Source organism: Labrus mixtus, chromosome 3 (assembly GCF_963584025.1).
Source record: "Labrus mixtus chromosome 3, fLabMix1.1, whole genome shotgun sequence".
NCBI classification, from domain to species: domain Eukaryota; kingdom Metazoa; phylum Chordata; class Actinopteri; order Labriformes; family Labridae; genus Labrus; species Labrus mixtus.
Genome location: NC_083614.1, coordinates 6,762,584 through 6,775,625, shown reverse-complemented (window position 1 = coordinate 6,775,625; position 13,042 = coordinate 6,762,584). Strand labels below are relative to the sequence as shown.

The following is a 13,042-nucleotide window of genomic DNA, read 5'->3' as shown; positions in this document are numbered from 1 at the left end:
TCTGAAAATGACTGACTCTCATGACACCTGTTGTTGAACTTTTTTGCTTTGTAACCACAGCAACATTATTCTTTTTTGGCTAACATCAGCACCCTTTGTCACAATACAAGAGTTAGATTCATGGACGAGAATAGCTTAGTTGATCAATCGTTTTTTATTTGTAGAGTGACGATGTAGAACAAGTGTTATAATGAAACTTTACATAAAGAGCAGGTCTGGACCGTATACATGTTGTTATATGATTTACAGAGACCTAACATTAATCCACCATGAGCACAACACTTGGCAAAATGTGGCAACAATGAAGGCCAATTAACACATTCACTGAGATAATCTCTCGCTTATAATGTTTAGCTATAAAACATGTGAACGAAGGTCAGTGGGCTAGCTGTATGTTGCATGCATGTTGCATGGTTGCATCTTAACATAAGATGAAAAAAAGTTCTGCAAACTTCAAACCGGCCAACTTAATGAACAGATGAGTGTGCGTAGAATGGATTAAATCGCTGAATCCACTCCAAAAAAAAGACCTTATTTATTGATCTTATCTAGAAATATTGTGTGAGGTCTATAGAAACTGAGGTCCAGGTGAAATGATGACGCAGTGTCACACATCCTGCCCTGAAGATTAAAATCTACCTAATGAGGCATCAGGCATCTGAAACAATTTTTGTGTTTGGAAGGGTTTCTTTGTGTGCACTGTTAAAGAAAAGATGATACAATAATATGCCAACTAGCCACATTACCAAACACATGATCTCCTGTAAAGTGGATTCATCAGCTGAACATACTTGCTTTAACAAGCTAAAAACAAAAAAAGGTAAATGATAAATCAAAGCCTTCCTTAAGTTTTAACCTGATGGATTATTTTTTTCTTCTTTGTACCTCGAGCAGACGGCCTTAACCAAATGAAACCTGTTGTGCTTTGTTGATGTAAGCATAAAGTATGCACTTTAAAGAAGCTGAGTTTTAAACCGAAGTGTTCTTGAGTACAAAGAATGCACATCCTTTAGATCTCCCAGGAAGATTGTCTGGAGTCCACTTCACAGAAATCAGTCCACAGGCTGCAATTGTTGTCCTGAAAAAAGAAGAACAAGGCCTCATTCTTCAAGTTTTCTTACCGTCTGTTCAAATATTTATGGAAGTGTATTGCATTCACCCCTGAAAATAAAAATCGTCCGTTTTTGTTAATTAAAAAAGATAGCTAGTTCAGAATTATGAGATTATTTTCCCCTGGGGAAAAATAAATAAAAATCAGCTGTTTTTCAGAATGACATATTTGTCATGCAGATTTTCATTTTATTTTTTACAAGCGAATGCAAAACACTTCCATACATACCTGACATATGAAGATAAATACATGCTAATCACTTCTACTAGTATCCGTTATCTACCAAGACATGCATACTTCCCCTTAAACTAAACTATAAAGAAAAAACAGACGGCTCTTGATGATTTGACAATTTTTATTAACATGTTGACATGCAATCCATGGCAGGTAGAACCGGGCAGCCAGTTGCTACAAGGAAACAACAGGTGCACATTTTGACATTTGAGCTACATCTCATATTTCTCAGGTACAGAGAGCTTTAAATATAGCCAGCGAGAGAACTGACAGCACGACAGAGAGAGAGAGTGCACATGAAGGTTATACGAGTGTCCTCTGATTGAGGTAAAGTGCCATTCCTCTGCTCACATATCTGACTGCATACAGTGAAGTCGTCCATGATGCTGCCGCCCATAAAGTGCTCCTGCATCTTCAAGTCTTTGACATGTTGACAAATGCAAGTTTCTTTTTCTTAAAATGATGTTAGTCGATGAAGCAGGAATTACAAGAACATTCTCACACTCTGTTTTCTTTTTTTTTTTTGCACAGTCCAGAGACAACACTGTCTCTGCTGTAAGATATATCTAGAAGGTGTGTGCCCCCTCTTTGCACAAAAAATGATTTTGAGAGCAGAAGTCCGAGTCTAACAGCTCAGACAAAATGGCAAATAAGTGATTATTTAATGCCCTAGATACAGACGAGGCTTTGCTTTCAAGAAAGAAGTTGTTGGAAAGCACGTCCTCGCGTTACTTCTCTTCTCCGGCTAAAATTAAAATGACCCACAGAGTGCAAAGAGCTCAGCCACAGCTTACATAACTACACTCACTTCCTCTCTGGGAGATCCCTCCTGAGACTTCAAACTTGTGCGGGAGCTTCTCCCTCCTGTGAAAAAACCTCAGATTCAACTCGCACCATCGAGCCTTTCACACCTGCCCCTCTGTACTCGAACATAAATGCAACAGGCGAAGGAAGGAGAAAACAAAAAGGCGACACGTGTTGTGTGTTGAATTTCAAACAGGGAGCGGTTCAGATGTCTAGACGTGGGAAAGGGAACACACGAATGTGGCAATGCCCTGAAACAAAAAACAAAAGTAAAAACCTCCTCATACTCTCTTGTTGGTTCACACAAGCTGCTCCAGCAGCCCACAGGGCCGGCATACTGCTCTGTAAACCCAGACAATCTGCATGTTATTATAATACTATTTACATTATTTAATAAGCACTTAATAACAGCTTAAGGGGAGGGGGGGGAATATGCAAATGTCTAAATGTTTCTCCTCTTATTCATGCTGCGTAGGAAGAATTCCCAAAGGTTTAGTACAAACAGTGAGGATATTTGGAAACTGATCTTTTGTAAAAGAGTATTGATGCAAATCAAGCTGCAGGAAATCACGAGGGTTCAGTTGTCTGCTGTGGAAAATGTCAGCCAACAGGGACAAACACTGTGACATTTAGAAACCGTTGTCTCTTATCGATGATTTGAATGTTGGCAATAGTTTTAAAACCATTAAAAAGAAACCCTCTGTGCTGCAGAGTATAACTGTTCCTCAGGTGAAACGATAACACACTTTCATTTTACAGCTAAGGAGGATAAAGAGAACAACATGTGTTCCCCCGTTTATGATCGGCACACTGCGTCCCTCAGGGAAACGGATGTTCAGGCTTCTTGTAATCAAACCTCAGGGAAGTCTCTATATTATCATCGTTCATTATGTGCATGCAGCTACTGCAACATAAATAGTCCGAGCTGCGTAATGAGTTTAAAGCCATGGGGTCAACCTGTTGGGAAATTAATCTGTTGGTCGGAATTTTTTCTCAGGAGTGCATGTGAGAGGTCTCAGCTGCAGCCTGCAGTCAGTTAGCTTAGCACGAAGACTGGAGACAGGGATAAGCAGCTTATCTTTTCAAAGGTAGCGAAATAGTGTCCTGTTTTGAACATTTGTAGTAAACATGCTTTAAATTTGGAGAGTGCAATCTTTACAAAAACAGATTCTGTTAAGTGGGAATTTAACCTCCTCACATTGAAGTAGACGAGCTGTTCCCCCCTGTTCCTAATCTTTGAGTTGCCAACTAGCAGCTAAAACTCTGTATTTACTTCACAGATATTTTAAAAGATAATTGATTTATAATCAAACCCTCTAGAAGATAAATCATTGTAGTGGTATAAAACATGCCAGTGGACAACGAACCTTTTGAAAACATTAGAGGAAAAAGTACAACAGGTTGATGTCTTTCTGCAGATCCTACAGTCCATCCAGGAATTTAGGTTCAAGAACTTACAGGTGAGACGCGTTAAAACATTCCACATATCTCCCATGTCTTTTCATGAGATTCATGAGATTCATGAGATCACTTAATCTTACTTGAAGTGCAAGAAGCAGTTTCAACAGGTACTGCAGGCTGATGTGAAAATTCTCAAAGAGACCATTGTTTTGTTGACCAAATGCAAACACTTGATGCTAAGGGTTAGCACTGCTCGGTGAGATGTGCGAGCTCCGTTTATGTGCAAGCCCTTCATTACAAAATCTCTCAAATAAACTATTACAAGATGAAATATTACAGGATCATCTTGTAAATCTCTCCTTGGCGTCTTTTCAAGTTGCACTTGTCAAAAAAAAAAACTACAATTAAATCTTCTAGTTAGAAACGTCTGAAGAACTACTCTGCAGTCTTTTTAATACAGACTGCATGGACTAACCTAATGCATCAACCAAAACATTTGAGTTTTTCAAGACAAAAAAAAAAAAAAAAAAGAGTCGAGTTTAAACTGGTTCCATCTTCTCCTACATGAAGCTTCATTGCACTTCCATGTCATAATAATTTTGTGAATACTTGTCAATGATTGGTTGGAAAGACAAGCAACTTGTTCTTGGGAATCCCAAGAAATTAGCATAGACAATTTTTTTTTCTTCACATTTCCTCTCATTTTTATATAGGCAGTAACTATCGGGGGAATTATCAGCATAGAAATCGTTTAGGAAAATAATTGTTAGTTACAGCCAACAAAAATGTAGGCATCTCATAACTCAAAGTCAGTATTATTTAGTTTGCAGATGGTTATCATAGCCTGCCCTTCATAATATGGTGTTGAAATTGCTCTTTGATTGCATCAGTGTCCTTCAATCGTGATTTTTCTCGCGTTTGTTTACAAAGTTTTGGGAAATATTGTTGTGATATTGGGAAACAGAAGAAATCGCTCTGTTCCAGATCATATTATTTCTGTGAAAAGCAGCTCAGAACACGGAAAGAGATCCCCTCCAAGACAAGATACAGAGGTGCTTTTTGTTACAGTCCAGGGGGGGTGATGCTCTAACAGAAGTGGTCTCACTAAAGAGGAACAAAGCTCAGTATTGTCGCTATTTACATGCTCACATTCTTCAGCCCTGTTACTTCACACACGGCAGGCTGAGGAGGCTAAGAGGGCAGCTCCTCCTCACACAGACTCCTCCACACAGATGCTTCTGTGCGACACAAAGGGCATCCTCACCAAACACATACGTGGTACATTCTTTAAACCACAGGACTCCAGTTTGATCTATTAAAGCTTGGTTTGTGTTTCCGCATCATTAAGTCGTTTAAATGTGGTTTGATGTCAGTGATATTTTCTGGTGGTCCGTGAGGACAAACACGTCAGATGAAGACAGAGGAGGGCCTCCAGGAAATTTTTCAACTTCTTTCCCACTGCAGCTGAACACAGAACAGCGTCAAATGTTCAAAAGTGCAGATTCGATCAAGAATAAGGACGCTTTGTCCCATTTTTTCTGCTTAAAAGTTTCCCTTTTGTTTATTCAGAACAAACTGAATTACAGCATAATAACATTTTGTATCTTCTTGTGCACATGAGGACTTGTGTCTCCTGGAGAACAAACTCCAGATCTGTAATGAGATGAAATGGCCCTCGAGCTCTGCTCTCGGGGGCTGAGATGTGGCTCTGTGACCTCCCGTCTTGTCTCCTCCCATATCTCTGCACGCCGTCTTATCTCTGAGGGACCGGTCGCTCTGCCTTCAGCACGTACAGAGAGAGCTGATGGGCGAGGCGGGCTGGGGGGTAAGGACAGGAAGGTTGGCGAGAAGGTGAACAGGAGGGGGAGGGTCAGACGTGGTCCTCCATTGGGAAAACCAGCCGCGTGCCTCGGCTCAGCAACTCTTGCTCGCGGGAGTCCAGCTCGCGCTCAAGCGCCTCCTCCGACGTGCTGCCGCTCCTTTTCCCGTTAACGCTCCAACCCGTCCCTCCGGCCGCGTCCCCACCACCGCCGCCGGAGGCCCCGTTTGCTGTGATGGCCGTGTCACCGAACGTGAAGGTCATGTCACCGTCATTGCGGAGCAGGTCAGAGTCGTGGTCCCTCAGCTGCTCGTGGTTCTGAAAACACATGCACAGTGAAGCATGAGGGGGAGGGGAGCAGGACATGAGGGGACACAAACACACACACACAGATGTAGGACACACAGAGTGGAAACATGTGGTGTGAACAGACTGACATTAACAGTGTAAAGGCTCATAAGGGACACTATGGATTTACAGAAGGGGGAAGGGAAGACTTTAACTTTAGAGTCTGTTTCTGCAACATCTGATAAAAATCAACCAAACACAAGTTCAGATTACAAACCACAAGCTGCAAAAGGACACAAACACAACCCCGCTGTGAAGTAATATGTGTGATGATAGCTGGGAAACAGACTTGTTATAAATGTTAGAAAAGTTTTCACACCCACTTTTGAAATCACACATTGCATTGTGGGTAGTGCATGGCTCTAAATCACTAGCATTGGTTCTCCCAGCTCTAATTGACCGGTTGACAATCGATAACCCGACCGTGTCCTCGGGGTAATCATGATGAGTGAACATCGGGTCAGCAGGGATTATTTAGATGAGGGACCCAAAAAAAAAAAAAAGATGTTGCATAACCTCTTCTTTCCAACAATTATCCAGGAGGACCTATGGGATCAAATAAATCCTCATAAATCCATCCCGCATTTTATGTGCACTACAAAAAAAATACAAAAGCAAGCGTTTTTTTTTATTGCTCTCACTTGTCCCCAGTGGAAATAAAAGATTTAAGACTTTTTTTCAGTGCACATATAAGTCTTAATTACATCAGTATGTGTTTGAAGTCGTTCTCAGTGTGCAGAATTAACAGCAGTTTATTACACAGGCGTGACTCGGGCTAGTCACCGTCTTATCGCACATGAAAAAGTTTGCCTGTGAATTGAAGTTTATTTCACTCCCATAAGCCACATCCAAAACAATTTCCAAGAATGGTAATGATTGTTAATGATAATTTGGTAATGCATCCAACCCCAGATTTGCAAACACAAACCAAATGTAACCACGCCAACACAGAATTTCCACATCCAGTTTCTGCACCTGCAACACCTTACGAAAACTGAACATCCAGACAGCTGATGCAACAGTTGTTTTGCACAACCCGAGAATCTCTGCACCACCAATCCCTGCTGATCTGGTTACATGTATTCATCCTTTAGAGGCCAGTTGGATGTACACCCAAATTCTGAAACAACATCCAAGAAGATCATTCTAATGAAATGAACATTCAGTTTACAAGCGACAGATCTGGTTGTCATTACTGCAGTCAACATGCCAACAGCACGCTTCTCCAAAACACAAAATCTGTGGCATTTTGTCTGGTGATAAAACTTCACATTTCAGCCCCAGACGAATCTTTGTAAAAGTTATGCTCTCTAAAAAAAATCAAGTTTCATGCTAAAAGTAACAACTGTCTTTGAAAATATCAAGAAAGTAATGAAGAAAGTAAGACACATGTAGAAAAAGTAGAATCATGACATGTAAAAGAAACTAAGGTTTAGGTGCACTTTGGTGATATCCTATATTTTTCTTATTGACAAGGATAAAACCCCAAATGAATTCATCCTTACACGTGTCGATTCTGTGGCAAAAGGCATATATTGTATAGTCAAAAACAATGAAAATTTTGTTCTTTTCAGAATCAGAAATACTTTTATTAATCCCAGAGGGAAATTTGGTCATTACAGTTGCTCCTAAATATACAATATAGCAGTAGAAATATAGTAATAAAAATATTAATCAAATAGAATTACCACAAACATGACCACTGTAGTTTAGTTTATTTTGAGCTAATTGCACTTAAAATGTTGTCCTGGTCCTGTTCAAAAAGCCAACTCAATAGATTTTCAATGGTTTATCTCTCCGTAGCTGAAAACAGTCCCCTGCAAAGGCACTAACTATTACACTATTAAGTCATTGCCTCACTTTTTGTTTTAGAAATCCCTTTTATTCTTAAAATGAAATTATATTTGTGTGAGCCAAGATTGAGTAAAAACAATCGAAACATCTGTTTGTGGAATTTCATTTGTTTTGGAAGACTTAAGTATCTTTTTAATTATTGAACCAGCTTTAATAATATATACTACCATCATATTTTAATGTTATACACTTTGAGGGGCACTAAAGCTATACTTTGAGGAGCCTTTTTATCACTTCGAAATTGCACAATATCCATAACCAAAGGGGAAGCAGGCGAGGAGATTTTATTTAATCCTGTCTCTTCCCATTTGGAGACACAGCGCTCTGCCTGGACGGGCCAGATTAAGTGAACAACCTACTAAATTCAAGGCTCGCTTGGCAGGAAGCTGCACACTGGGAAACTAACAGCATCAAGGGGGGGGGGGGGCATTTGTGGTGCAGATCTTGAGACAGAAATTAAATTTAAGAGAATCAAATGTAATATTTGTGTGTTCTAAACGGTAAATAAATACGGTTTAGATTTAGTACTTGTGACGGGCTCTTTGGGTTACAGAGAAGTAAAGTAAAGTACTTTAGTATTCCACATTAAATAAAAAGGAGAATTTTCCGGAGTGAATGCAAGTGTGACGGCTCCCTGAATGGATGTTTCTGTATTTAAAATATTGAAGCAAAGTGTCTCTCTGAACAGTGACCATCATTGAGAAGGCGCTGAAAAGAGCCCTTTGTCCCCTCTGAATGCAAAAAGGCTTCTTAACTGTCCATTTTCTCTCCTGCTGAAGGCTTTGTGCTTTGTTTACTGGCAGGCGCTGAGAATACTTTGACAGTGTTACAATTCTCTTGAGAGAAAAACATTCAGTATTCAGAGAGAGCCTCACTGAGCTCAGCTCCAAACAGAGAAAAGGAAAGGAACACCACCTCCTCTTACTTATGTCACAGCACAATTCATTTAGAGCTGATTTGAAAATTATTTAAAACGTTTTTTTAAGATTAGCAAAACATTTTTACACAATTAGGGTGTTTAAAATGTCATTACATGTAGAATGTTTTATAGCCTTTAGGGAAATGAAATTAAAAGAATAAATCGGGCCTTAACATAATTATTTAAAACTTTTTCCTGTCGAAAAACTGCACCTATCTCCTTATATCACCCTGCTCTGCTAGCTAACAACTAGCTAGCCACTGGCTAATAGACAAATGTTACTATACAATGGGCTGTAAGCTAGCCACTAGCAAACACACAAATGTCGTTTAATGTGATGGGTAGACAGCTTCTTAACCCTTATATCATTTAAATTCTATAAGACAGATTTGAAAAAATGTCCTCAAGATCAAGATGACTCACCAAAAATATGGGAAAAATATCGGAAATACCCTCAAAAAGGGTAAAAAAAAGAAAAGAAAAGGGGGGACATTTAGCATTTACCAAAACATTGATGGAAACTAAACACTGGCTCAAAAGAAAATTGAAAAGTATTGGTCATGTAGTCAAGCCTTTTTCATTCACCTCGTGCCTGTATGCTCAACATGAGTGAAGCCAGTTAGCTTATCTTAGCATAAAGACCAAAAACATTGGGAAAAAGTTAGCATGGCTCTCTCCAAATGAAACAAAGTCTTCAAATTAGGTCTGTCAGCATTTACTATTTAACCGCAATTAATAATGGTCTGAAATGAATGCATTAACTTTTTTTATTACGACTGATTACATGCTATTTGATCCCTTCAGGCGCATCGTGGATAAGCTTCTGTAGTCACAGTGTCTCCCTGTAGTCACAGTGATGAAACATTCCTCACAAGTTTTTTAAATGCAAAATAATGGAATTTTAAACATGTGATTAAAAGTGTGATTAATTGTTATTACCAATTGCATTTTTTTTATTTTTAAATTGTCTACAGCCCTCCGTCAAACTCTTCAGATATTTTGTGAATAAACAAACAGTATTAAGCGGTTATTGAGCTTGAAAGTTGCAAGTAGTTGGATTTTGTTAACCTAAGACAGAAGCACGCTGGCCCTTCACTCCTTCTCCTAATGATTTGGGCTAAGCTAACTGGTGCTCGCTGTCAGTGAGCGAGTGCTACATGCTTCTAATTTACAGCATTTTAGTTTAAATAAGGAAAAAAATTGCACATCTTATAAAAATTATATCAACAAATACACTTTAAAAGGTTGTTATCACCAATATAGTGAAAATACCAAGTTGTATTTGTTGAATGTAAAACAGGAAACACTTCATTCAGAAAACATCATGTCACATAATCTAACATTTATAATAGCCTACTTAAATTGTGCCATTATAAAATGTGTAAATCTGTAGTTAAAAAAAGATGTTGGACTGTTCCTTTAAATCCTCCTCTACAACGTGCAGATGTTCCTCTATGTGATCACACATTTTCCACACATCACTGGCCCTTCAGGAGTGTCACTGTGTGTTTGCTGTGTGCATATTGTTACTGTAATTATATTCATGCGTGTGGACACTCACCTCGTACGCCTGTGGGCTGGTCAGGCAGCTCGCCAGCGGCCCGCAGTAAGCTGGCAGAGTGGAGGTCAGAGGAGGGCCGCTGTGTGTCAGAATGGGCTTCAGGTAACTGAGCACTTATTAAGGACAATGACCCAAAGAGTTGGACAGTTACTTAACCAAGAAGAGCTGCTTGAATATCTTTTCTGTTTAATTTGACATACATATGTTAACTATTATGATAGATTAAGAAGCTGTAACTCAAACATTTATCAGAGGTAAATCATTCTAATGGTTTCTTAACTTTATGAGTCATGGCGAAATGGACATGTGGATTTCTTGCTTTAATTGATGAAGTCAATTAAAGCAAGAAATCCCTGTTTGATATATTGACAGAGAACTACAGACTTTACAAACTTTGTATTTCATCACACGTCTTTAAATCTGCATTTCTGGGACTTTGGTTAACTGTAAGGTTTCCTTGTTCATTACATAGTTTAAATGCCATTTATGCTGTTGGTTGAGTAGTTTCCTTTTGTTTTCTAATACAAGCAAAGATAAGATAAGAGGGCTTAAATGAGGCACAGGGTTAGCTCAGTCGAAGGGTCTTGCCACACCTTTGATGCATGTCATCCTCACTCTCTCTCCTTCAACATTTCTTGTCTCTTAAGCCGCCCTATCAAGATGAAACCTGAACGATTCAAAAATAAGTCTTGAAAAAAGGCATCCAAGTGGATATAAGTTGTTCTTTAGGACCACCAACTGCATCTAATGTCGGCACTTATGTAGTTAAAACACAACGTATTTCAGCTGCCCAAGAGAAACGGAGAAAATCACAACAACTGAGGGCAACTAGAGAAAAGTTTTAAAATCAGCCATCGACTTCTTACATGGGAACTTTTAGGTTGCCAGTTTTCCCGAAAAATCCCCAGTCTAGTTTATCTTATCGCTATCACAAAATCCAGCATTATCTCGCTTTGAATTTGAACAGCTTTGTATGAAACTTGACAGCAGCTTATAGCAGGTTGTAACTCTATTTTGGTCAATCAAAGCCGGAGTGAAATCCCCCATCTGTTCCTGCGGGGGGCTTTGGAGTCCCATCGATGGAGGTCGCCATGCTGGAAATGATGTCTCAACCTGATGACAGGCCGAGAGCTGGAGCTGAGGCGGGTTTAAAGCCTCTTGATAAACCGCTACACCGCACCCGCCTGTCAATCAGGTCAGCTAGGCGCCTTATTGTGAATAAAACTTATCTTTCATTAAACTTTTTAAAAGGGGTGTGTATGTGACTTCCGGTGCTTCTGCAGCCAGTCTCAAGCGGACACTCGACAAACTGCAGGATTTTGCACTTTCGCATTGTCTTAATTTTTCCAAACCGGAAGTTGCCGCTCGCTGACAGGTGGCAGAGCGTAATGTAGCTGTTTGACAGAAGGTTTGAGGCTTGTCTCACCCCCTCCTCTTTGCCCGTTTCAAGGTTGTTCCACTGCCATGGTTGTGCTTCAAAACGTCTCTGTAGAAACCAACCAGGTGACGTCACTGAGCTGGATATGTTTTCAGATCTGTGCAGTCCCCTGCGAGTAAAATCTTTTTGTTATGTCTGGCATTAGTGTAGCAGAGAGTGAACCAGTGAGCTCTTCGTCCTCTTTTTTTCTGCCTCTTTTTCTTCATTAGTCAGGCTGTATTGCATTCTTGGAAAAGACCAATACTCTGTTAAGCTGGTCGGGTCACAGCTAGCAGCGAGGACAGAGACAGTCTGCTCCGTGTCAGAGCATGAACGTTTGAACAAAACTCTAACTCGGTTGTCTTAAACCAGCTGTTTGATGCAAAGGTCACAAATAAAGTGACTGAACTCCCCTGTGTCTGTATGTTTACCTCAACGACGCTCGACCCTGCTCGTTTCAGCTGCGTCTCTCGCACATGTCACCAGGGAGAAAGTCTCCACTGTAAAACACAGCTGCTCAACTCCAAGCAGCCGCACAGTCAGCCACTCGGGATGCAACTGCTCAGCAGAGGGGGGAAGGAAGGAGGAAACATAAGAAGGGCAGCTAAACAGAGTTACTGAAGTTTGTTTTTGCAGCCTGTCTGAGCAGGGAGAGAAAATATTTTACCGATTCTTTTATGTTATTTTAATCCCATTCAGGATGATCCAATGAAAGAAACTAACTTTGATTGTGAGGGATTATACAGCGAAGAGAAAACAGGCCCTGGATTATCTTCCTGACTGGAAAGGAGACCTGATATTTTAATTTTTCATCAGAAAGAAATCACGATGCACTAAAAGACAGCCAAAGGATACTTGTGATCAAAGGTGTACCACAGCCTGAAGAGCCACGCACTCTCCTGTTTGGTCTTACTTTGTCCTTCACCCTGGGGACCATCCTGAAAAAACAAACAACAACAACAATTATTTTTTATTTTTTTACAAATTACTTCATAAACAGATCTGGATCAAGGCTAACATCGGGCTAAATGTATCCTTTCCATTGATTTGATTTCCTTTTGAGGGGGTAATGGTTCAGTTTGTACCTCAGTTTTTGGGGTCACAGTTCGCTTTTGTGTTCGGTTTAACAGGAAAACTGACAATAGTGCAGGTTACAGTTTGTTCCATCTTGTGTTAGGTAGAACTACCTGTGATAGTGTTTGAGTACAGTTTATAGTAAGTATCTGAAAATGATTAATTACATTCAACTGTACCACACCTGGCATTAATAATAATACTTCTTAGTTATAGATCTCAGTTCCCAGCATTTACAGTGCATGCTAACATTTTATCATGATGCAGATTGTTTTTTATTTCTATTTTCTGCTTTACAAGCCAATTTCAAAAGAAGCCTGCATCAGATTCAAAATAGGTATATATATTACATTTCTCATGTTCAACATTTGTCTTTATTTTATTAACAATAAAAAAATGGATTTCAATGCTTTACAATTAATTCAGTGATAATTGATTAATTTATATCAGTCTGTTTTTATTTAGACAATGTCCAAACTCTTTTTAAAAATTGGGTTGTA

At 39.6% G+C, this 13,042-nt stretch overlaps 1 protein-coding gene across 3 annotated transcripts in view; it reads right to left on the bottom strand.

Annotated features, from left to right (window-relative positions):
• Positions 1 to 570: 570 nt before the first annotated feature.
• slc9a7 (solute carrier family 9 member 7) overlaps positions 571 to 13,042 on the bottom strand; it is a 38,172-nt gene continuing 25,700 nt past the window's right edge. For 2 of the 3 annotated variants that reach the window (XM_061030147.1, XM_061030154.1), the window contains 3 exons: positions 12,324 to 12,406; positions 10,052 to 10,157; positions 1,449 to 5,687 (listed from right to left, as the gene is read on the bottom strand). In XM_061030147.1, coding sequence (XP_060886130.1) covers positions 5,421 to 5,687; positions 10,052 to 10,157; positions 12,324 to 12,406 — 456 coding nt within the window. In that variant the 3' untranslated portion in view covers positions 1,449 to 5,420. Of the gene's footprint in view, positions 1,079 to 1,448; positions 5,688 to 10,051; positions 10,158 to 12,323; positions 12,407 to 13,042 lie in introns of those variants that run through there. The other variant, XM_061030164.1, reaches the window with a different exon arrangement.